This window comes from Sciurus vulgaris (genome assembly GCF_902686455.1).
Source record: "Sciurus vulgaris genome assembly, chromosome: 6".
In the NCBI taxonomy this organism is placed as follows: domain Eukaryota; kingdom Metazoa; phylum Chordata; class Mammalia; order Rodentia; family Sciuridae; genus Sciurus; species Sciurus vulgaris.
In genome coordinates this window covers 155,666,812-155,693,308 of record NC_136466.1, presented here as the reverse complement: position 1 = coordinate 155,693,308, position 26,497 = coordinate 155,666,812, and the positions used below count along the sequence as shown (strand labels likewise).

General features: G+C 34.6%; 1 protein-coding gene across 5 annotated transcripts in view; it reads right to left on the bottom strand.

Annotated features, from left to right (window-relative positions):
* The window catches only part of CDH18 (cadherin 18), a 952,430-nt gene that overhangs the window by 128,657 nt on the left and 797,276 nt on the right, over positions 1 to 26,497 (bottom strand). For all 5 annotated transcript variants that reach the window (XM_079145368.1, XM_079145369.1, XM_079145367.1 and 2 more), the window contains one exon: positions 4,422 to 4,589. In XM_079145368.1, the coding sequence (XP_079001494.1) occupies positions 4,422 to 4,589 (168 nt within the window). The remainder of the gene's footprint in view (positions 1 to 4,421; positions 4,590 to 26,497) is intronic.

The following is a 26,497-nucleotide window of genomic DNA, read 5'->3' as shown; positions in this document are numbered from 1 at the left end:
CAATTATGCAAAGTTTTATGGGGGCATGTTTATATTAGAATCAATCACAAGGATGGCATAAGAAGGATGGCTTTCCCAGATAAAGAGAAAGAAAGAAGAAGGGCAACTGTGAAAACCACAAAGGTTGAAAGAAACAATTAGGCTACTGTATCCATTTGATGACTGGGTAAAATCTTCATACTATTTGAATCATTTATGGATATATAATATCTATGCATGCAATATATTTGTAGATATATAATATTTATGAATGCAAGTCCTCCTAGTATATCTTTTTTATTTCTCCAAGATTACCAATTTTCATTTCCTCCTATTTCAATAGCTATTTGGTACTTATAGATATTTGATGTTTATAGTAAATTAAATAATACTTTACTGCTAGCTACTTTTGATATGGTGACACCAAATTAAGCTAGTAGCAACATTGTGTTTGATGTAATAGAAGTACAAATAAAATATATTTTAAACAACACAGAGTGTAAGATACAGGTATGTGCTGCCTCATTTCAAAGCTCTAATTAGATCTACAAATATGACAGGATTGACATTTGTCAATCATACTGCCCAGAACGTTGCCCGGAATTTTTCTTTTCTTTTTTTTTTTTTTTGAAAATCATAAATTTACATAGGGCAATATTGTTTGATTCATTCTGTTATTTTTTCCCTTTCCCCCCACACCTCCCACCCCTTTTTTCCCTCTATACAGTCCTTCTTTTCTCCATTCTTACCACCCTCCTAATCCCTAACCCTAAACCTAACCATAACCCTAACACTAACCCCTCACACCCCGCCTTATATGTCCTCATCCACTTATCAGCGAGATCATTCGTCCTTTAGTTTTTTGAGATTGGCTTATCTCACATAGCATGATATCCTCCAATTTCATCCATTTGCCTGCAAATGCCATGATTTTATCATTCTTCATGGCGGAGTAATATTCCATTGTATATATATGCCACAGTTTCTTTATCCATTCATCAACTGAAGGGTACAGAATAGAGGACATGGACACAAACCCAAATAAATACAATTTTCTCATACTAGACAAAGGGGCCAAAAATATGCAATGGAGAAAAGATAGCCTCTTCAACAAATGGTGCTGGAAAAACTGGAAATTCGTATGCAACAGAATGAAACTAAATCCCTATCTCTCACCCTGCACAAAACTCAATTCAAAATGGATCAAGGACCTCAGAATCAGACCAGAGACCCTGCATCTTATACAAGAAAAAGTAGGTCCAAACCTTCAACTTGTTGGCTTAGGATCAGACTTCCTTAACAGGACTCACATAGCACAAGAAATAAAAGCTAGAATCAACAACTGAGATAGATTCAAACTAAAAAGCTTTCTCTCAGCAAAGGAAACTATCAGTAATGTGAAGAGAGAGCCTACAGAGTGGGAGAATATCTTTACCACTCATACTTCAGATAGAGCGCTAATTTCCAGAATCTATAAAGAACTCAAAACACTCTACACCAAGAATACAAATAATCCAATCAACAAATGGGCTAAGGAAATGAACAGACACTTCACAGAAGAAGATGTACAAGCAATCAACAGATATATGAAAAAATGTTCAACATCTCTAGTAATAAGAGAAATGCAAATCAAAACTACCCTAAGATTGCATCTCACCCCAATTAGAATGGCGATTATGAAGAACTCAAGCAACAATAGGTGTTGGCGAGGATGTGGGGAAAAAGGTACACTCATACATTGCTGGTGGGGTTGCAAATTAGTGCAGCCACTCTGGAAAGCAGTATGGAGATTCCTCAGAAAGCTTGGAATGGAACCACCATTTGACCCAGCTATCCCACTCCTTGGCCTATACCCAAAGGACTTAAAATCAGCATACTACAGAGATACAGCCACATCAATGTTCATAGCTGCTCAATTCACAATAGGCAGATTGTGAAACCAATCTACGTTGAATTTTTCTTTGTCAATTTTCTCTATCAACTAATGCTTTCACAATAACATCATTATAAATCACTTTAAAAAAATTAAGTATAAATTTCTCTAGAGTATTCATATTCATTCTCATGAATTATATTATCATATTTATCAAAATTATATATTTATTAATCTCTAAAATAAATATTGATAGGATTATAAGCTTAATAATGTGTAAAGAGAGCATAAGGTATAAAAATGCAACTTTACTATAGACATGTATTTTCTGAGCCCCAATTGTATATAACTCCTGTTTTTTATCTATTAAGACTTGTGATATTAATATTTATATCTTAAAAGAAGTATTGGTAGAATTCGTAGAATCCATTGGAAAAGTTAGTTTTTTTAAAATATAACAATACTTATTTTCAGTTAGTCTAGCATTATCACTCATTATTTTTTAAAATATTTCTGTTTTTAATTGGCTTAATTGTACATATATGCTACAGTGTCATGTTTGAGTACACATTGTGTAATAATCAAATGAGAACATTTATCATATCTATCACCCCAAACATTTATCATTAGTGTGTGGTGAGAACATTCAAATTCCTATCTTCTAGCTATTTTGATACATTAAAAGTGATATCATTGCTGGGTGTCTTGGCATTTGCCTGTAATTCCAGCGACTATTGAGGCTGAGGCAGGAGGATTGGGAATTCAAAGCCAGTCTCAACAATGGTGAGGTGCTAAGTAATGTAGTGAGACCCTGTCCCTAAATAAAATACAAAAAAGGGCTGGGGATGTGGCTCAGTGATTGAGTTTCCCTGAGTTCAATCCCCAGTACCCCCCAAAAAAGTGATATTATTAACTCTAGACACCCTTTTAGGAATAAAATACTAGAACTTATTTGCTGATGAGTATAAAATCAAAGTTAGGTAAGACAATTAACTTCTGGAATCCTAAATTAAAAAAAAAAATCTTTCAACTTTAATTGTCTCATCATATGAAATAATGGCCCTTGTCTCAGTACTACATACGTGTGTGTATGTGTGTGTGTGTGTGTGTGTGTGTGTACATTATGTGGATTGTGGTAAAACAGATTGAAAAAGTGCACTATAATTTGTAAAACATTTTGCAATTGAATTATATTTATGGTTAAATGTAATGTAGACCCATCTATGTCCTGTGATTTTCTTTCAGACATACTTCATAGAACAAAGGCCACAAGTGAACCCAGCACTAATATTTTTACGTGGTGTTCACATAACTATAAACCTGGCAGTGTCTTTAATAACGTAAATTTGATGGGGTATTTGAGCTCAACTAATTCACTAATTCACTTGACAATCATGTATCCAGTCTGATCACTGCTGAACAACTAATGTTACAAAAAACAATTTAAACCTCTTTCATATCAGAGGTCTTCATAGTGGTCCTGGACACAGGCACTGAAAGAATAGGTGGATATTCATGCAAAAGTGCCATGTCAAGAGGAAATCAAAAGAAGCAATTCATCTGCAACAGAGGTTTCAGAGAAATTGAGCAGGGATCTTAAACTAAACAGTGTGAGCACAGAAAGATCCCAGTCAAAATAAATTTGTACAAAGCATTGTTATGATTTAGGAACAGGCAATATTTCATTGTAGCTAGGCCTGGATGTACTGAGAACCACCTTAAGAAGGAGCTTTAAGGAAAGGAATCTCATACTGACTGTAATGAGCCTTTACTGACATATCATCATACCTATCCAATTATAGTTTTTAAACATTTTTTGGCAAGATGGACATCTATGACAAGGCCCTGATTGAATTTTTATGATAATAGAAGATGTTTCTGTGAATGGTTGTTCACAGTCTCTGCCATATTAAAAATACTCCCTTATATTATAATTATATCCTTTACATTCTGGGTTGGATAAATACCACCTCCTTCCAAAGTCACAGAATTAATACCTGCCCTGTCTCCCTGAATTGCTTTTTGATTATGATCTGTTTTCAAGCTTCATATTCTATTAAAGATTCATATTCTATTAATAACAATTAAATTATTTGTAATAGGTTTTCATATGATACCAGTGTATGTGTACATGTGGGCATATACAGCACTTGTTCATAACATGAATATATACATGTATATATTTTATATATATATGTAAATACCACATTAAAATTTACCATAACAAAATTGTAAACATCTCCATGAAAACTGTAATAATGCGTAACTATTTGGCAAAGGAAGGATTTTGTTAATTAGTACCATTTGACCATTTTGAATGTTTAACTTTGATGCCAACAGAAATTCACACTTTTAACCTGATATCTGTTATCACTGGGGTTCAGGAATCCACAACTTGCATGATTTCTTAGTTTTGATCTTTGAGGAGAGATAACACCAATGGTGAATCAAGATATACGAAAGCAAAATATTCCCACACAAGACAACATAGCACTATATATTCAGGGATTTCTTTGTGTTTTACATAAACCAATAGCAAATAATTCAAATCCTAGGAAATAGTACTTACTCTGTGGAAATCGTGGTGGGTTGTCGTTGACATCTGTCAGGGTGATATTGACTGTTGTAGATCCAGAGAGCCCTCCGACTTGACCAGCCATGTCTTTGGCTTGAATGACCACTGAGTAGTGTTCTCTGGCTTCTCTGTCCATGTTATGTAAGGCTGTTCTAATAACTCCTGTAATACATACATTTTAAATAACAATCAGTGTGTGTTTTATATACATAAGGCTACTCAGATGTATTAATTTTTTACCTTTTAAGAACTGTCTTTTTTATTGGTTCTTTTTAGTCATATATAAAATTTATTTTAATATACTTGTAAAGGGTGGAATAAAACGTGCTCTGATTTAGTCCCCAGTACTTTCCCTCTTTCCCCTCTTCTCCCTCCACCAATTCCCTTTCCTCTACTCTGTTGATCTAAGAAATATCTTTTTAAGTAGCATATTTTTAAAAGAAAACCACACTTCTGCACTTTAACAATGCACTAAAACTGACTCATGCAGACATTTACCTACAACCATTTGTCCCTAATCATTCTTTTGGTGACTAAGTTATTCATCCGTCTACATTTCCTGTGGTTGATGGCCCCTGGAGTTCAGCCCTCTGCCCTGATTCCTTCTGCTGGTGGGCTGGGTATTTCACAATTGTTCTTCTCAGAAGTGTCAGTTAAGAGGTCTTATTGATTTTAGCAGAGGTTAATTTTCTTCCTTACAGAACAATTTACATGACTTGCTGGTAGGGTCATCAAAGTTTGATGAAGGTTAACACTGAAGGACTGTAGACACTTGAACAAAGAGTTTAGGAAGAAGCATTTTTACATGCATCAAGACAAAAAAATGTTTCCCCAGAAAACATATTTATCAAGAATGATATGTGTGTATTTTAGAAAAATAAAGAGTTTGAGTCTAGAAATCACAAACAAAAGTAACATTTTTTTTATCTTATATTATCAGGGAGACATTTAATGCCCTTCATGATGGATACTTGGACTGAATGAAGGCATGAAAAATATATATACATTTTTGATACTGCATATATAAACACCCTGCCCTCCCCCAAGAAATTCAATAGCTCTGTCAGTAGTCTGAAATCCAAAAACCAAAACCACATTTTACAGAGGACCAAGTTAACCAAGAGCCTACTATCTCATATAATTAAAAAATCTTATCCCCAGATGAGATATATTATAAATATGTATTTTTATGTCTATATTTATATTTTCATACAAATAGTTATGTAAATGTATGGGCCCTTTCAAACATGTGTCTTCATGTAAGAAACTTTTTTTTAATTTTTGTTTAAAATATTTGTATCATATCACCATTGAGAAAGACAAAAAGAACTGCTATTGATCTCACATTGGTTAGTTATTCCTGCAATTTGTTGGAAGTTGCCAATTAAAACTGCTAACTATAAAGTTTACCAAACATTTGTACATACAATTTCTTGAAATAACAGAGAAAATAGAGTTGCACACTCAGAATTAAAAAACAAAAAAGTCGTTAAGATTGGAAAAGATCCATCACTTTTTAAAAATGTCCCCCTTTTATTAGTGCATTATAATTATTCATAATAGTGGGGTTCATTGTTACATATTTCTACATGCACAGAGTGAACAATGGAATTTGGCTGATTTTGCTCCCCAGTACTTCCACTCTCCTGCCTCTCCTCCTTCCTGTTGGTCTTTATTCTACTGTGTCCATTCTGTTTTCATGAAATACTCTCCTTTCAAACTTCTTTTTTCTAGCCATGCATGGTGGTAAACACTTGTAATTCCCAGCAACTCGGGAGACTGAGGCAGGAGGATTATAGGTTGACAGCCAGCCTCAGCAACTTAAGGAGACCCTAAGCAACTTCTACATCTCTTTTCTTCTTCTTCTTCTTTTCTTCTTTTATTTTGTTTAACTAAATGGATTATTTGAGGGAAGAGCCTTTGGCACCAGAAAAAATGATCCCAGGACTTTCAAACATTGTAACTGAGGAGCGATAGGAAAAACCCCTGAAGCTAAATAGAAAAGAAAATTATTCTTATCACAATAAATTTTAATAACATGATAATAAATGATTCATCTAATTCATGCATATGGAAAAGCCGCAAGTTTCTTTGTTAAAAAGAACAATGTTTTATCACACATGATAATTGCATAAGTAGTCACTGAATTGATGCAGGAATGAATTAGCAAGGGATTTATGAAAATATTTTACAGAAAGGATGTATATTTTTTAGTACTTGAGAAAAAATAAAGATGACTTTTTTTTGAAAAGAATACATTATAAATGGAAATTGACTTGGATGGGAAGAAGGGTGGGATGTTACCAAAGATGATCTTCTACAGCATAATCGGTAAAATGAGGTTTTCAAATTATAAATATTTAAAGATTAAACCAATCATCCATCCTTACATAGTAAATTTATAGATTTCTCTATAAACTGCAATTCGAATGTTGGTCATTTAAGAGGGCCAGAGAGAGGAAACCAGTGTAATGCCCTTTTGTATCCTGTGGACATCTGTGATTTCACTAGGGTGCTGTTATCTCCTTCCTTTTATAGGACAGACACTTACTTACTTGTCACTGTGAAGAAAAGGAAGGTAAAGGTCAAATCCAGAACTGAGGAATGCTTCTCAGGAGCCATTGTGTCAGGATCATGGAAATCCACAATTATCTGCAGGATGGCCTGGTTGCATGTGCTTAGCCAGGACCCCCTCGGGTCCCTGTGGGTAACTGGGAGTGGCACAGTCAACTTTCCATGGGAACACAGTCCCAGGGCAGGCTATTCTTGTCTAACCTGAAGCCCAGGTTCATGAAAGCAGGTGACCTGGGGATAATTGCTGCACAATTTTTATTTATTTTTTTTTTCTTTTAAGTAAACTTTTAAGTTCACACACAAAATGGAAAAGTACAGAGAATTCCCATATGCTCCCTCCCCTCTACACACACAGTCTCCCATGGTATAGACATCATCCCCCAGACTGGTACCTTTGTTACAGCTGATGAGGTTACTTCAGCACATCACTATCACTTGAAGTTGGGTTTCACAATTAGTCTCACTTTTGGTGCTGTGAATTCTGAGTTCCAATAATAGCAGAAACAGCTGTGTCCACATTATATAATATGGAATAGTTACAATGCCCTGAAAAGTCTTTCCTCTACTTATTCATTCCTTCTTTCTATCAGTCTTTTTAAAAAGACTCTTTTAGTTTTAGTCTTGACACATCTGCCTTTTCTCAAATGTTATATAACTGAAATACTCAGGAGTTATTCTCCTTCACATGTCTTATTTCACTTAATAATATCCACTTAAGATTCTTCCTGTCATTTTATAGCTTGATAGCTCAGCTCATTCCTTTTTAGTGCTGACTAATATCCCATTATCTGGGTACAATACCAGTTATGTACACATTCACTGACTGAAGGACATATTGATTGCTTCTAAATTTCACAATTCTAAGAAAAATTGTAAGATTTTTGTATGAACATCAGATTTCAACTCATTTCAGTGGATACCAGAGTGTGAATGCCAGATCACATGGTCTGAGTAGAGTTAGTTTTGTTAGAAACTCTCAAACTGTCTGTTACCATGGCTGTACAATGTTCTTTCCCACCAGTGATGGTTATCTTTTTGCTCCACAACCTAGCCAGGTTGTGATGTTTAATTAAATAGGTACAGTGGTGTCTGATTTTGTATTTATTTTCATCTCTTTAATAACATATGATGTTGAACATCTTTTTATAGATTAATTTGCCATCTATATATCTTCTTTCATGAAGTGTCTGTTCTGGTCTTTGGATGGACTATTTAAAAAATAGATTTTTCCATTTTTCTATTGCTGTTGAATTTTAAATTTTGTTTTATGTATTGTGAAATATATGAAGCAGTATGTATCATTCAAGGTTCTCTGGAGAATCATAACCAAAACTTCACACATAGATAAAAATCAAACCATTAGAAGAAATTTTCTCAGATCATGGTGAAGGTTGAGAAATTCTACAGTTACCATCTTCAAGGTATTGTTTTGGTTTGGTTTGGTTTTTTGGTAGTAAGAATTAAATCCAGAGGCACTTAACCACTGAGTCACTTTCACAGTCATTTTATATTTCTTTTTTGTTGTTGTTGTTAATTTTACTAATATATTTTACTTCCACTAGATGTTTCTAACACATTACAATGCCAACACACAAATAGTGTACAGCTATTGAGATTTTTTTACATTCTTTTTAATTATTTAATCTTTGAAATCCAATGTGTACTTTTTAAAAATAATTTACTTATTTTATTCATTGTAAATAATGGGGTACAACTTATTTCTCTGGTAGTACATGAAGTAGAGTCATACCATTTGTGTAATCATACAAGTACATAGCGTAATGATGTTTGTCTCATTCTGTTAGTTTTCCTTCCCCCCAGCCCTCCCACCCCTCTTTTTCCTCTATGTAATCCATGCTTCCTCCATTCTTGCCTCCCTCCATCCCCCATTATGTATCATCATCCACTTATCAGAGAGATCACTTGGTCTTTGGTTTTCTGGGATTGGCTTATCTCACTTAGCATGATATTCTCTAACTTCATCCATTTGTCTGCAAATGCCATACTTTTATTCTCCTTTATGGCTGAGTAATATTCCGTTGTGTATATATACCACAGTTTCTTTATCCATTCATCAATTGAAGGGCATCTAGGCTGGTTCCACAATCTAGCTATTGTGAATTGAGCAGCTATGAACATTGATGTGGCTGTATCACTACAGCATGCTGATTTTAAGTCCTTTGGGTATAGGCCAAGGAGAGGGATAGCTGGATCAAATGGTGGTTCCATTCCAAGTTTTCTAAGGACTCTCCACACTGCTTTCCAGAGTGACTGCATTACTTTGAAACCCCACCAGCAATGTATGAGTGTACCTTTTTCCCCACATCCTTGCCAACACCTATGATTGCTTGTATTCTTGATAATCGCCATACTAGTTAGGGTGAGATGGAATCTTAGGTAGTTTTGATTTGCATTTCTCTTATTACTAGAGATGTTGAACATTTTTTCACATATCTGTTGATTGCTTCTACATCTTCTGTGAAGTGTGTGCTCATTTCCTTAGCCCATTTGTTGATTGGGTTATTTGTATTCTTGGTGTAAAGTTTTTGAGTTCTTTATAGATTCTGGAGATTAGTTCTCTATCTGAAGTATGTGTGGCAAAGATTTTCTCCCTCTCTGTAAACTCTCTCTTTACATTGCTGATAGTTTCATTTGCTGAGAAAAAGCTTTTTAGTTTGAATTAATCCCAGTTATTGATTCTTGCTTTTATTTCTTGTGCTTTGGGAGTCATGTTAAGGAAGTCTGATCCTAAACCGACATGAAGATTTGGACTTACTTTTTCTTCTATAAGGTGCAGGGTCTCTGATCTGACTCCAAGGTCCTTGATCCATTTTGAGTTGAGTTTTATTTCTTATTTTGAGACAGAGTCTCTCTAAGTTGCTGAGGCTGGCTGTGAACTTGTGGTCTTCCTGCCTTAGCCTCTGGGGTTGCTTCGATTCCAGGCATGCACTACCATACCCGGCTACCATTCCATTTTTGGATGTCAAAAACACAGATGCTGATGGTGAGAATTCCAGTCCAAGAGTAGAAGACCAAAGACCGAGCTCAAGCCATCAGGCAGTAGAAAGAGCACATTTTCCCTTGCTTTAGATTTTACTTCTTACAGAGTGCTAATGTGTTAGATGATGCTCACCTATATCGGGAAGGTAAATATGCTTTACCAATCCCTACAACTCAAATAAGAATTCTAGGTTGTAGCATTCTCACCTCAACACACAGGAATAATTTTTAACCAAGTATGTGGGCACTCCATAGCCTAGTAAAGTTGATACATAAAATCAACCATTACACAATCTTTTCTTAGGTTTGCCTTTTGAAGATATTTTCTCCCACTGTCTAATTTAACTTCTTTTTCTTTTGACAATATCTTTAAGAGAAGATATTTTAGACTTTGAAAAATTTAATGAAGTATAGTATAGCTATCATTTCTTTCATGGAAAGAATGGTTATTATATCTAAAATATCAACACCTTAGCCAAGATCACTTTGATTTCTTTCCCATATTATTCCCTAGGACTTTCTTGAATTTTACATTTTATGTTTAAGATTATATTTAATTTTGAATTAATTTTTGTGAAGTACATAAGGACTAATTTTAGATTTTTTGGCATGTTGATGAGCAGTTCATTTTACTGTTTTGATTGCAGAATGGATTAGCAATAATAAGAAAAAAGCTATATTTTCTCATTATCTTGGCTTTGTTTCTTTGTGAAAATTAGTCAATTATGCATTCTGAATTTTTTAAGGCTCTCTAGTCTGTTCCATGGATCCATTTGTCTATTTTTTCCATCAATATCAGACTATTTTGATTAGTATAGCTTTAGAGTAAACTTGAACTTGGGTAGAATCAGTATCCTGACTTTACTCTTCTTCTGCTGTGCTGGCTAATTCGGTATTATTTTTACTCCAAATATGATGTAAAACTGTCTTGGTAATAACTATAAAATAACATTTGGGTTTTGATTGATATTACATTGTATCTATGTATCAAGTTGGGAACAACTGACATTTTGACAATATTGAATCTTTCTACCCTGAACATGTAACATTGCCTGATTTATTTAGTTTTTTTTAAAATTGTTTTCATCTTTTTTTTTTTTTCCTCCCCTCTGAGGGGCCGAGGGTTCGAATTGGGGTCCTTCCACTCCTTGGTCTATACCCAAAGGACTTAAAATCAGCATACTACAGTGATACAGTCACATCAATGTTCATAGCTGCTCAATTTACAATAGCCAGATTGTGGAGCCAACCTAGATGCCCTTCAATTGATGAATAGATAAAGAAACTGTGGTATATATATCACATATATTGTATATATATATATATATATATATCAATCACACATATTTATAAATATATAATATATATATAATGGAATATTACTCAGCCATAAAGGATAATAAAATTATGGCATTTGCAAGAAAATGGATGAAATTGGAGAATATCATGCTAAGTGAGATAAGCCAATCTCAAAAAAACTAAAAGATGAATTATCTCGCTGATAAGTGGATGATGACACACAATGGGGGGTGGGAGGGGGGCAAGAATGGAGGAAGGAGAGACTGTATAGAGGGAAAAGAGGGGTGGGAGGGGTGGGGGGAGAAAAAATAACAGAATGAATCAAAATCTATTGCCCTAGGTAAATGTATGATTACACAAATGGTATGCCTCTACTTCATGTACAAACAGAGAGACAAGATGTATTCCATTTGTTTACAATAAAAATAAATTAAAAAAAAGAAAAAAAATGTTTTCATCAACTTTGTAGTGTGTATATACATATAGACATGTGTGCATACATACATATGGCATACATTTTTAGATTCTTAATTGGCAAATATGAAAAGCATATTGTTCTAATTTCAAATTCCACTTATTAACTGCTGCTGTATAGCAAAGCAATTGACTTTTGTACATGACACTTGTATCTCATTATCTGGCTAAAATATCTTATTCATTCCAGGATGCTATGATTTAGATATTAAGTGTTCCCCAAAAGCTCATGTGTGAGACATGCAAGAAAGTTTAAAGATGAAAATATTGGATTATAAAAGACTTTGCCAAATCAGTGCATTAACCCCTGATAGGGAGTGACAAGTGTAGGCAGGTTGGGTATGGCTGGAGGAGGTGGGTCTTTGTGGGTGTGCTTTCGGGGTTCATATTTTGTCCCTGGTAAGTGGAGCTCTCTCTGCTCAGCTGTCCAGGCACTCAGAGGCTGTTGCATCCAGGGTTCCAGAAGGCTTGGGTACTGCTCAAGAAGGCAGCAATCCTTGGCATCCACTACATATGGTGCTGATCCTGCAGGATGCTGGAGTTAGGGGGTCATAGAGGTTTCCACTGAGACTTCGAGGGAAGGCCTTGGAGGCCAGGCAAAGTACAGTAGGCTCCAAATTCCTGTGAGCACCCCATGAGAGGGTGGTGCAGGGAGATGATAGGAGAAAGCCAAAGCTGCAGCAAAGACCCCCAAGATTAAGAAATGCCCGTACTATAGAACATCTGCCATGGAAAGCTGTAGGAATTGAGCAGAGACACTGATAGAGGTCATTTGGACTGCAACCAGTGAGGTCATGGGAAGAGCCACACAAGCCCTTTGGAGAGAACTTCATGATGCCACGCGCCCCAGATGCTGGGCTTGGAGCTACAGAATTTGTTTGCTCAGCTCTATTTCAGTCTTGCTTTGGCCCCATCCCTTCTTTCTATGCCTCTGTTTCTCCCTTTGGAATGGAAATGTTTACTCTGTCCCTTTATACATTGAATGTGTAAATTGCTTTTGATATTTACAGGAGCTCACTTTGTCTTGAGTCTCAAGACAAACAAAGAAGAAACTTTGTTTTTGGACTTTTGATAGTGCTGGAACTGTTAAGACTATAGGGACTCATGAAAACGAACTAAATGTATTTTGCTTTATGGGATGGACATGAGATTTTGAAAAGTAAAATGAGATCAGGAGTAAAATGTTATGGTTTAAATGCAGGGCATTTCCCAAAAGTTCATGTGTGAGATAATGCAAGAAAGTTTGAAGGTTAAATGATTGCAGTAGGAGAGTCTTAATCTAATCCATACATTCATCCCCTAATAGGGATAAGCTGGTAGGCAGCAAGTGTGTGGCAGGGGGATGTAGGTCACTAGGGGATGTGCCTTTGGGGTATATATTTTGTCTTTGGTGAGAGGGGCTGTCTCTCCCTGCTTTCTGATGCCACGTCCTGAGCCACTTTCCGCTGCCACACTCTTCCAATATGATATTCTGCCTCACCTTGTCCCCAAGGAAGAACTGGTTTTCTATGGACAGAGTCCTCTGAAACCATGTACCCCAAAATGAACTTTTCCTCCTTTAATTGTTCCCATCAGGTCTTTTGGTCACAGCATCAAAAAAGCTGAATAAAACACAGGAGATATTTTGTTCATTCTTTATACGTTTTAACACAGGCAGTCATTTTGTCTAAGAACAAAGACAATTATATTTCTTCCTTTCTAAGGAGTAGGGAGGGGTTTTATTTTCCTCTTTATTTCCTTCTTTCCTTTCTTTCCTCCCTTCCCTCCCTCCCTCCCTCCCTCTCTTCCTCCCTTCTTTCCCTCATTCATTCATTCCTTTCTACCTTCCTTCCTTCCTTCCTTCCTTCCTTCTTTCCTTCCTTCCTTCCTTCCTTCCTTCCTTCCTTCCTTCCTTCCTTCCTTCCTTCCTTCCTTCCTTCCTTCCTTCCTTCCTTCCTTCCTTCCTTCCTTCCTTCCTTCCTTCCTTCCTTCCTTCCTTCCTTCCTTCCTTCCTTCCCTCCTTCCTTCTTTCCTTCCATCCTTTCTTTCTTCCTTTCTTTTTTTCCTCTCTCTTTTTGGTACCAGGGATTGAATCCAGAGGCACTTAACCTCTGAGCCACATCCCTATCCATTTTTTAAAAAATATTTTATTTAAAGAGAGGATCTTTCTGAGTTACTTAGGGCTTCCCTAAATTGCTGAGACTGACTTTGAACCTGAGATCCTCCTGCCTCAGCCTCCCAAGCTACTGGGCTTAGAGGTAACACCACACCCAGCTAAGTTTTTCCTTTTTCTTTTATTTATTTATTTATTTATTGTTGGGGAAGGTACCAGGGATTGAACTCAGGGACACTCAACCACTGAGCAACACCCCAGCTCTATTTTAGTCATAATGTTTCACCACTGAGTACGACATTGGTTGCAGTTCTTAGTGGGTATTCTTTATTCAGTTGAGACAAGTTCCCCTCTAATCCCAGTTTGCCACCCAGAAACTTTTAAAAACAGAATATACATTTTAGCAGAAGAGATACTTAGTGCTTTAAGGGGGGAAGTCTTGCTTAGTTCAGATTGTGAGATTTTCTGTGGTGAATGATGCATGGATTTATTGGATGGATTATTTTAAAACATACTTATATCACTCAGGTATTATATATGAATTAGTTATTAACTTTACATGTATGGCATGCTTTCTAATGTCACATTCCAAAGTAAAATTTACTCCAAGTACTTGAGCAAATGCAGAATAACTGTCCAAACAGGCTACAACATTGCTTTTCAAAGGTCAGACTAGTCATCTGCCTTGTCCTCCTGCCTGATGGCTCCTCTCCTGTAGGGCACGTCAGGTCACACTGAAAGTAGCTAGGGTCATCAAGAACTCATCCACTCTTCACTCCTGTCATTTTCCTGTCATGAATGAATGGTCCTTTCTCCATGTGAGTAAATATTTCCATAGCTATCCATTCATTCAATCAAGAATATTTCACAACTGTTCTTCTCAACGCTTAGAGCAACAACTGCCCCTTTTTACAGAATAAAATATATATTTTGAATAAATGTACATAAAAACTCACTCTCCCTTACCCTCATTCAGTTGTTTTCCAACTCCTCTAATTCAGGAAGCTATATTTGACAGTAATAAAAATGCTCATTTTTTTTTTCCAAATATAGAATGGGGTTAAATGTTTAGCTTCCTGGGAAAAATGATCTTATGCTCTGGTTTTCTCAGCATGTGTGCACACCAACACTGTCCTGCTTTAACCAGTCCAATGCTTTCATTCTAAATGCTGTACCAGTTGAAATGATCCATTATTAACTGATCCCAGGTTCTAGTATATTTCTATTAGTTTTTAATCTTGACACTGCTGAAACATTACTTTGAGATTTCCTCAAGGAAAAAATTGCCCATATCTGTCCTCTAGAAATTCTAACTTATTAATCTGCAGTGAGGCTGACCCACAAAAATCTCTAATTGATTTATGTGTATGTCCATGTGGGTTTTCTGTGCAAATATATTGGGTGACTTAAAGAAAAGAAATTTATTTCTCATGGTCAGGATGCTAAGAAGCCCGGGGTAAAGGTGCCAGTGATTTGGCTCCTGGGATGCCCATCTTCCAGTGCTGCAGACAACTGCTTTCTCATGGTGTCCTCAGCAGTCTTTCCAGTTTACTGGCATTGGGGTGTGGGAGTCGCTCTTTCCCTCTTCTTACAAGGACACTATTCCCAACATGTAGGTTCCACTCTCACAATCTTATCTAATCTTGATTACCTACTTTGGGAGTGATGGCTTCAAAATAAAATCTGGGAGCATGGGAACATTCAGTATGATTCCAGTGCTTTGGGGTCAGTAACATACTTTGAAGAGACACAATTAGAAAGCCATATTTTTTTTCTGATGACAGGTTATGCGTTTTTTTTTCACATTTTACCTTCACCTAGTCACTTGAATAAATGAGTGTGTGTTTAAAGATGTGCACACACACCTATAACATACAATGATAATATCCATTTTTCACAGTGATGACTCCTCAGCCTACGTACAATGTGATGAAATATATTTACCTTGTCCAAGTAGGAAATGATGTTTGGTTGGTTGGTTTGCTATTTCTGGCATGTGTCCACATATCCATATTTCAAGCAATTATGACATTATTTTATTGTGCAAATAAATGTAATATGTGGCCTCGGAATTTTATTTTGTTGTTTTTGCAGTGCTGGAGACTGAATCCATTTCATTTTCAATGTGAGGCAAATGCTCTATAGCTGCTCTAAACCTCAATTTCTTCATTTAATAATTTTTAAAGCAGTAAAATTAATTATCATACATCATTGTATTGCTCATTTGTTCAAAAAAGGATAGGTCTCTTGTTTATAACGCATCCTCAATGAATGACAATGTCCAACTCTGAATGTTTGTTGATATATTTTACTAGCAATGTTTACTTCAAATATTTTAATGGAAATTGCTGCCTGTTAGTCTCTTGTGATCCTGAGATGAATCAACAGAATATGATTGCTTGTGTTATCATTTTGTTTTGTTTCTTCTTACATTCTTGGTAAATAATCATGGGTGTCTCAGTGCCTACAAATCACTTCTGACTATTTCTTCCCAATCACCTTGATATGTAGGGTTTGTAACTGGGAATTACTCTCCACAGTATACCAGTTCCTAATAATGAAAATTTGTCTGTAGTCATAAGCATTATTCCTTGAGCCTCACAAATTGGCCAACCATATGCTTATGTGCCTTGACTAATGATATTCCTATAGCAGTAGAGTCTCCAAAATGTTTGATTGCATTTTACCCACTAAATAAGAACACATATTTGCTCCATTAATTAATACCACAGAAAATTGCAAAAAGAAAAAAAAAATGCTTAGTAGGCTAGAACAAACTCACAGTACATTCAAATTCCCATAGAGGCTTCTGAGGTACACACATTCATTTATCAGAGGAACTGGTATGCTTCTTTTCACACCTAAACTACGTGTGTACCCTGTTGCTCAGTTGCTTGTCTTCTTAATTTGCTAAGTTGCTCATTTATTCATGTAATGTCTAATATATTATACAAAATATGTTAGACCTCCAGTGTTCATCTGAAAAGAAAATGGGCCAATTAATTACAAACCCTATAGACTTTTATTAGAATGAAATAAAAATTAGCTAACTTATAGGATACAAAATCAATATACAAAAATCAGTATTGCTACATGCCGATATCAAATAATATGAAATATAAATGAAGGAATCAATCCCACTTACAATAATTACAAATGTAAAATTCATAGGAATAAGATAGTTGAAAGATTCCTATAATTAAATATTATTAAATACTGATGAAAAATTGAAGAGGACATACAACCACACAGAAAGAAATTCCATGTTCATGGATTATAAGGATCAATATTGTTGAAGTGTCCACAACACCTAAAGTAATCAACAGATTCAATACAATAGCTATCAAAATACCAAGGCCATTCTTCACAAAACTAGATAAAGCAATTCTACAGTTTGTAATAAAGTGAAAAAAAAAAATGAAGAGTCAAAGCCATATTGAGTAAAAAGAACAAAACAGGAGATGTTATACAAACTGACTTCAAATCATCCTACAAAACTGTCATAAACAAAACAGCATTGTCTTGTCATAAAAGCAGAAGCACAGACCAATGTAACAGAGAAGGGGAGCCTAGGAGATATATCCCATATCTACACCCAAATGATTTTCAGCAAAGTTACTAGGAGCACATTGGAGAAAGGACAGTCTGTTCAATAAATGGTGCTGGGAGAATTGAGTATCTACAAGCAGAAGGATCAAGCTAGCCTGATGTCCTTCACCAGTTAGAAAAATCAACTAACAATGAGGAGTGGAGGTCTAGTTCAGTGGTAGAACATTGTCTAACTTGAACAAATCCCAGGGTGTAATCGCCGAATTGAAAATGAAAATAAATAAAAGAAGAAGAAATAAAGAAAGAAATCAATTCAAAATAGATCAACAAATTTTTAGATAAGAAACTAACTGTGAAACTTTTAGAAGAAACAGAGGATAAAAACTTTAGGACATTGGAATGGACAAGGAATTTGACTAAGATGCCAAAAGCACAGAAAACAAAAACAAAAATAGATGAGTAGGATTGCTTTAAAATTAAAACCTTTTGGGGCTGGGGTTGTGGCTCAGTGGCACAGTGCTTGCCTAGCATGTATGAGGCACTGGGTTCAATTCTCAGCACCATATATAAATAAATGAATAAAATAACCGTCTACCTAAAAAAAAACTTAAAAGCTTTTACTCAACAAAGGAAACAATCAATAATGTGAAAAGAGAGCCTACAGAGTGGGAGAAAATCTTTTCCACACATACTTCAGACAGAGCATTAATGCCACTCTGAAAATCAGTGTGGAGATTCCTCAGGAAACTTGGAAGGGACCCACCATTTAACGCGGCTATCCCACTCCTCAGTTTATACCCAAAGGACTTAAAATCAGCATACTACAGTAAGCCAGAAACAGAAGGACAAGTACCATACAATTTCACCCATGTGGAATCTAAGAAAGTTGATCTCAGATGGTGGGTACCAGGTGCTGGGAAGAAAATAGAGGTGGAAGGAAAAGGAAAAGAACGATCAGTGGGTACAGAGTTGAAATTTAAATAGCAGCAAGAAATTCTCATTTTCTGATGCATGGTAGAAAGTCAACACAACAAAAATGTACAATAACTTTCAAAAAACTACAAGAAAGGATTTTGTGTGCTTTTGCCATAAAGAAGTGATAAATACTTGAGAAGACAGATGTGTTTAACCTGATTCTAAAATATACATATGTATCTAAGCATTACATTTTAATTCATTAATATGTATAATGTTCATATTGTTATGTATAGTTAAAAATAAATCTAATAATAACAATTAAAAATTAAAGAGATCATGTGGAGTTCCATTTGTCATGCAAATTTAAGGTTCCCAACTTAGATTTACAGAATTAGAGTCCAGGGAAGTAGGTGACAGAAATAAGTATGGGTGACAAGCTTTTCCAATGATCCTCTTAAATGGACATATTCTAGAGAACCACTTGGCCACATAGTACCTGGCCTAAAGGTGACCATATTTCATTATAGGATCTGTTTATTTAAAATAATACAAACACTGAAAAGTATTGATATTTTCTGAATTTTCATTAACTATTTTCTAAGGGGTTATTTTATACAATCTTGACCAAAGTAAGTCCTTTCCAGGTGCCCACTTGTAGTCATGAGCACATATTTATGATTGCTAAATATTTACTAACACATCACTCATCACTAAAGAAAAATAGAATAGAAAGAGAAAAGAGTTTCATTCAAACATTGTCATATAAAAACAAGGGCTCTAAGTGGTTGCAAGAAACAGGAAGAGGAGGTGGGCTAAGAATGGTAATAATGGGCCAGATCTCTTCATAGTATGCCCATGGCCAATTCCTTGGCTTTTGCTAATAATGAAATGGGAAGCCGGGAGCAGACTTTGGGCAAAGAAATGAAATAACCTCATGTTTTAACGTGATTGATTTGAATGTTGTGTTGGAAATAGTGTAGAAATACAATGGTGAAATCAACAAAATAGTTTAAAAGATAATTACAATAAGTTAAATAAAACTGAAGTGAGAAACTATGCTCAGATCCTGAGTATATCTCAAAGGTCAATGTGCTAATGATATAATTATGTAGTGTGAAAGAAAACAGGACAGAAAGATGATCCAAAGTGTTTGGTCTGAGATAGAGAAGACTGAGGAAACGCTTCATTGGGAGGTTGTTGTAGTTCATGTGGTTTTTGTTGTTGTCCTTGTTATTCTCCACCCACCATCCCTGTTGCTAGAAAGTTCAAGTTTGAATGCATTCTGTGATATGCATCTTAGAGACTCAAGCAAAAAAGTGCAGTTAGCATATAGTGCATTAGAGGAGAAGTTCAGACTAGCAATGTACATCTGGTCAACACTGAAACCAGAGAAAATGCAGAACAGAGAAGACAGGGTGGGAATCAATATATTTCACACAACAGAAACTTCCTGAGTGTCAAATGCTGCTGCTAAGTCAGATGGGATGTGGTCCATCCCTGTGCAGAGTGAACTGAAGTTAGAGACCTCATTAATGGGAAATGTGGCAGTCTGACCTAAATTTAACAGTAGCCATAAAATGAAGAAATTGTCATGTGAGACATTTTGAAGTGAATTCTTAAGGATGAGATGCCTGATGTCTGATCAGAATTGGAATGTCAGGAAGAGCCAGGGAGATTCTAATGGCAGTCAGGTATTTAGCTTCAGGACTCAGTAGTAGAGAGTCCCTCTTCAGAATAAGAAGTGTAAGATAAAGATCAGTAAAGAGAGTGTTAATTAGTGGGGATACCGACCTTCATGTGCTTAATGGCTATCTGTGAGAAAGACTGATGGATAGTTGAACACATACCACCGGTAGAAAGGTCTGGGCTGATGAGACAAGATAATAATGACAATTACAAAGAGAATGACTTGAACTCACTCTTGCCAAACATAATGAAGAAAATGTCACTTATTACAATGAATGGTCCAAATTGTTCTCTATTGAATCTTCATTCCTTAAATTATATACTAAAAAACTACCAATAAGGTTGGGAAAGTTTGCTTTTAAAAAAGACAGGATATAAAAATCTATCAAAATGTAATGAATATGAAACAATAAAAGTTTGGTTATTTAGACTGAATTTAACATTTTTTTTTCCTTTTTTAAACATGTCTATTGGTTGGGAAAATTAGCTGAATTACTCCTTTGTGTTAAAAGTATAATTAAGGTTTAATCAGAAAGTGCAATATTATACTGAATACATTACATTTTCCTCAAATAAATTTGGAGGATCTTGTGTCCCATACAGTTAGCAGACACTTAGAAACCATGTTGCAAAAGTGGAGAAAAAAAATTTTACACATAAAATCTAGTTTATAAAGAAGAGAAAAGAATTTTAAAAGTTACTTCTTGTTAATGATTTAAACTGTCCATTCATATCATCTTTCTGATGCTCAATTATTAGTTATCAATATGACCTGTGTTTTTGCCAAGGTGTATCCAATGAGACAACTGGAATTGATATTTTGTACAAATCCTGCCCTTAGGTATCTTCATACTCTTGTTGTTTCTATGTTCCCTGACATAACATATGGATTTAGTGAGACCCACTATTTTCTGCTTCTGTTTGTGTATATGTGTGTGTTTTTTGTTTACACAGCTGAGTGCTTGTGTTTTGTGAGATGGGCCAAGATCCTGAAGTTTGGGAGTGACTTCTCCCTAGTTGTCATGTTAAGATCTGACTTCACCCATTCCCTGGCCCTTAGATGCTCTTCTATTTTGCTCCCTAAAAGGAGAACTGACAGAATCAGAAGGTTTAAAATAGGTTATCAATTAATAGAAAAATCAGCACCATAATGAAGTAACAGGATGCAGACTGAACTCAGGGTTCTGACTCCCTAGACATATTTGGGAATTCTTTGCACAGAGTTTTACAATTTGAATAATGAGTTACACCAAAAATCAATAGAAACACTAGACAGGATTATAAAACAATTTTGAAAATAGAAAGCAAATTAATATGGCATATAATGACTGAGGAAGAAAGGTTAAATGAGGCATTGGTTTAGCTATTTAGAGATTCTTTTTCCTATTAAATAAACCCAGAAATCATACCACTTTTGTTGATTTAGCACCTTTCACTGCTTATTTTAACATTGTTCACTCTTAGGATTCCAAAGAACCTATAAATGTCTTTCCACAGACTCCAGCGCCATTTATCAAAGTTACTGCATGAGCTCACCGGGAAAGAGATTTGGCATCTTCATGGGTGGTATTTCCCTTTCAGAAATAATTCCAAAGGGAATTAACTAAAGAAAGAACAAGAAATGTTAAGTATCAGTAAACCATAAGCCTGAAATATTTCACCCATGTGGATACGTCAAAACTGTATCAAATATAGAATTCTATATTTTTTCCAGGTGAATTGGAAGTAGCAGCACAATATCCACAAATCATATTTCTTTTTCTTTTCACTTCCATGTTATGTCTTTTGAGATTTAAAATGATTCTCATCCATCACTTTTTTCTTATATAACATGAATTTCTTTACTCATGGCCTCAATTTAATAAATAATAAATATATTTTTACTTCTTAATCTCTTTTTTTCTGGTTTCTCTGACAAAGTCACTGGATCAGTCATGTCTCAAATTCTGAAGTTATTTTCAAGCTATAGGCTCTGTCAAGAAAGTTTTCTATATAACAATAAGAGTCTCAGGGCTTTGTTGAAAAGCTTATAAAATGTGCTAAGAAACTTACAGATAGGAGAGGGGTGCAGCTCAGTGATAAAATGCTTGCCTAGTATGTATAAGGGTGACCCTGGGTTCAGGACCATGGGGAAACAATTTAATAGATTATACAAATAATTCATAAAAACTGAAGACAAGATGAAAATCATACATGTTGTATTTTTCATCTACTGAAGAGATGAATGTAATGACCATCTAATAACTACATTTAAAATTATTCAGAAATAATTTTACATAATATCATTATTACATAATATCATTATATAATATCATTCAAATTGCCATTTTTGTTTGTTCTTTGGACTGGGGCTAGAACCCAGGACATTGTGCATGCTACATAATCACTCTATTCTAGCTCCCAAATTTACATTTTTAATAGACTATCTGAAATTTTCTATTATTGTTTAGTATGTTGAAGTGTTTCTTTCTTTTACTATTGAATTCTACATTTTGAACATGAACTGCACCCTTGAATAATTGGGATGTTCTCTTGGCTCTATTCGTAGACTAACTTGCATAAATATCAACATTTGGCCATGTGGTATGATTGAGGACTTAGAAATCTACAGTTAAGACTTGCTCACTGTATTTTCCTGCATACATTTTCCTCACCTCTGAACAGAAATATCAATACTACTTGTCAACTTGACTAATGTGGAGTTACATGTAATTCACAGGAACAAGAAGAGTGCATGTTAAATAGTAAACTCCAATAAAGTTATCAAATTCTTTAAACAAAAAAGAAAAAAAGAATTTCTTCCTTCTTAATTTTGTCCAGAAATGGGTGTATTATTTGCTAAGCAAATAAATATGTCAAAAGCTTCAAAATTCTTGATCCATTTCCCTGCATCCCCAGACTCACCACTGGTGTCCTCTGGCCCATTTAGTTTGCCATGATATTGACAGTACCTGCATCTATAGTTCCAGAGGTGTACTTTTTAAAATCGCAATTGCAACTTGACATGCATTCCCAAACCTATTTTCCACAGGATGACAAAACAAAACTTTTCCAATCCAAATTTAAAGCTGTTTTCCATTCATTCTTTCTGGAGTTTTTTTCTTGCTGAATCAGCAAGAATGTGTGATTTCCAAACCCAGGACTATTTCCTCTTAAAATTTTTCCTACAATCCCAACTATATTATCAAAGCTTTATTAAATATTATCTTGAGTTTCACTTTTTTATCTCTATGTATGTGCATAAATCCATAATTGTGAATACCTTTCATGTATCAAGCATAATATTAAATGCAATTCATCCCAGCCATTTAATTTAATCATCTTTTGATTTGTATTGTTTCTTATAAACACCTGAGATAATACAAACACAGAATACTTAATAGCCTTGTATTTTCCTGTCTTTCTTCCTCAATATGGATGTGGTGGTGAGGGTAAAGAAAATGACCTTATTATTTCCGCCATTCCTCCCTGTGTTCTATGGACATATGCTCCTATGGTGAAGCATTTCTTCCGTGCCTTGTCTGCAGACCCCTATAGGCTCCTGTTTCTGCATCACAGCTGGTTGCAAAGATTACTCTCAGACACTCGAAGACCACGAAGTAGAGAACACTGTGGTTTTCTAAGCAGGGGCCAATTCATTTAATTCATTCACACTGCATTAATTGGCCTCCAGTGTAGTTACCTAGTTTCCTCTTGAATACAAAGAAAATAAGACAATTTCTTTAGATCTTATTCTCCGTGATGCCTCTAACTACTACAGTATATTTATTACATGCTATTTTCCATTTCTACATTTCATTTCTGCTGGCAAACAGAATTCAATAATGAAGCTAAAATATCAGCCTAATCTCTATATGCCAACAGATATTAAACACAGCCTATTTCCTCCAATTGCATTTTACATGCTAAAAGGACAAAATTCTAACAAATTAGAAATCACCAAAATAATTCAGTTACTTCACTTAATGAAGTCATTAATTCAGTGGATGTTGATTGCATTATCAAGTGTGAAATGCTCCGAATACAAATAAGAATAGATAGCATTTCTAAATGGTTACAATTAGATAGCATTACTTTTTTTAAACTCTACATAACTAAATTAGTTCAAATCAGATGATTTCAAACCTTTGGTTTTTATTTCTTTAGGCATTGAGCCCTAATGGAAAAGCGGGAAGATGGAAGAGTCTCTACTAATATTTAAATTATTTTTCTGGCTATCCAAACTTATACTCCCTTATAGAATTGACTGAGAAGACCCTGAAAATAATTGCACTTGCTCTTGTCACTGTTTACCTGTATTTTGGAAACACTGGAAATATTAGCCATCAAATATCTGAACAATACAATTACCCGTGATCAAGTTCAAGACAAACGATTTTTCCCTGAAGTAAGAGTATGGTGCCATATACCTATTTAAGTTATTAAATTTGTTTTTCTCTCATTTAATTGCATTGTTATTATGTTAACTTCTATTTTTTGCTATCTAATTACATTAAGCTATTTCTCCAGATTTATTTATAATGTGTGAAAGAAAATGCTTGCAAATAAATATATTTTGATACATAACACAAAAAAGTGGTTATTTAATGGGACAAGATAATATTTAATTTTCTTTCTGCTTCTACACAAAAATACAAACAGTATTGAAAATAATGTACCAATTAAAAACACAGATTTTGCAAACAGATTGATGGGATCCAAATTATATTCTCACTGATTAGCTAATTGTGTGGTCTTAAGAGAATTGCTTCTCCTATTACTAAGTTTTAACACGTGCAAAACACTCTTAAAATTGCCTAGTGAGGGACAAGTAGAGTTAAAAACAAAGCTTAGAATTGTTTCTACCGTTCTTATTACATTATCATGTGTCTAGATAATTAGAGGCAATATAAAGAAATATTCTCTCAAAAATTTACTTGAATGAACGTTATTCTCATAATTTTGTGTTATTTAAAAGTTTACCAAATTTTGTAAGATGAACAAGGTTTAACCCAAAACATGCCTGTGAGGTGACGGGACTGTATGTTTATACATGGAAGAGCCAATAAATGTTTAGTGATTTTCCACTGACTTTTGATGCCAGTTTACTTTTCCAGAGCCAAGAAGTATATGTAGCATATTCTTTATAATGATAAAGTAGTTCCACCTAATCGATTGCTTGAGGAATATGTTATTTTTACTACTGGCAATCTTTTTGACACATATATATCTGACATGCTTACTGGCATTTGATCATTAGGTAGTTCTCCTGAAGTCACATAAATCAAAATTTATATAGGCAAATACATATGGAAACTTTAAAAAATTGTCTTCCAATGGTTTAATTCTCATGCCAAAATGTTGCTATTGTTCTATTTTTATTAGAACCATTCCTGGAGACAATAAATGAGAAGTTGTTGCTTTTTAACCACTTTGTGACAATGTCTTTTCTCTTGGGAAGTCACATTGGATGGTTGGGAATATATATGTCATTTTAAATAAACAGTAATTTAAAAGAATTTGAGGTAAGTGATTGCACTGGTTTTGAACCAAAGCAAAAACAAAATAGTTTAAATTTTTAGAAATTAGGTTGTATTTATTCATGAATCAACTATGAATCAACTAACCTATCCATCTATCCTTTTATCTATTTGACTTTAATGCTTTGCATTGCAAACTGCCTCGATGTAATTGTGACAGGAGAGGTCAAAGATAAATTTAACAAGATTTACCTGATTGTGCAGAATGTAATTCAGCTAAATAATTGTCCTGAAGAGTAACAATCATTCTTGTTTTTTAGTAGAGAAAAAACTAGACATTGTCAATAATTTTTAGTCAAAAATGTGCATTTATTATAGGTTATGACAGTCACAGAACATTTCCTGAAACTAAAGAAGGATTTTTGCTTAATAAAGAGCCAATGAATTGTGAAATATTGTCCACAAAGCCACCATTTGTTCTAAAGAATTGACTCAATCAATGATTTTCAATTACTAAAGTTAAAATGGAATTCCCTGATTTGTGTATAGTAAGATTCAGTTAAGGCAATAAACACTATACTACACTACAGAAAAAAAAACAAAAACAAAACAAAAACAACTCTGTATTTTTAGTACATACAATTTTGGACTTTAGTTAATAAATAATCACTATATTTCATTAATTTTTAAAAATTTTATAAAAAATGTATACATTTTCCACTTACAGAATGATGTTTTGAAGTACATGTATATTATGGTATGGCAAAATCTAGTGATGCTGTGCCTTTTCAGTTGGATAAAAGCTTTTATGCATGTTTTTTAACTATTAATACATGATAACTTTTTCCAACTGAAAATGCATGCCATTTTATTCAAATAATCTTGTCCCTAAATTGTTATACTTTATTTTTATGTTCTATAAATGTTTAGTTCATATGGTTTACTATGAGTATGTAAAGAAATTTAAGATCTAAATTTTAATTACTTAATTTAAAATATTTGACTCAATTTTCATGTAT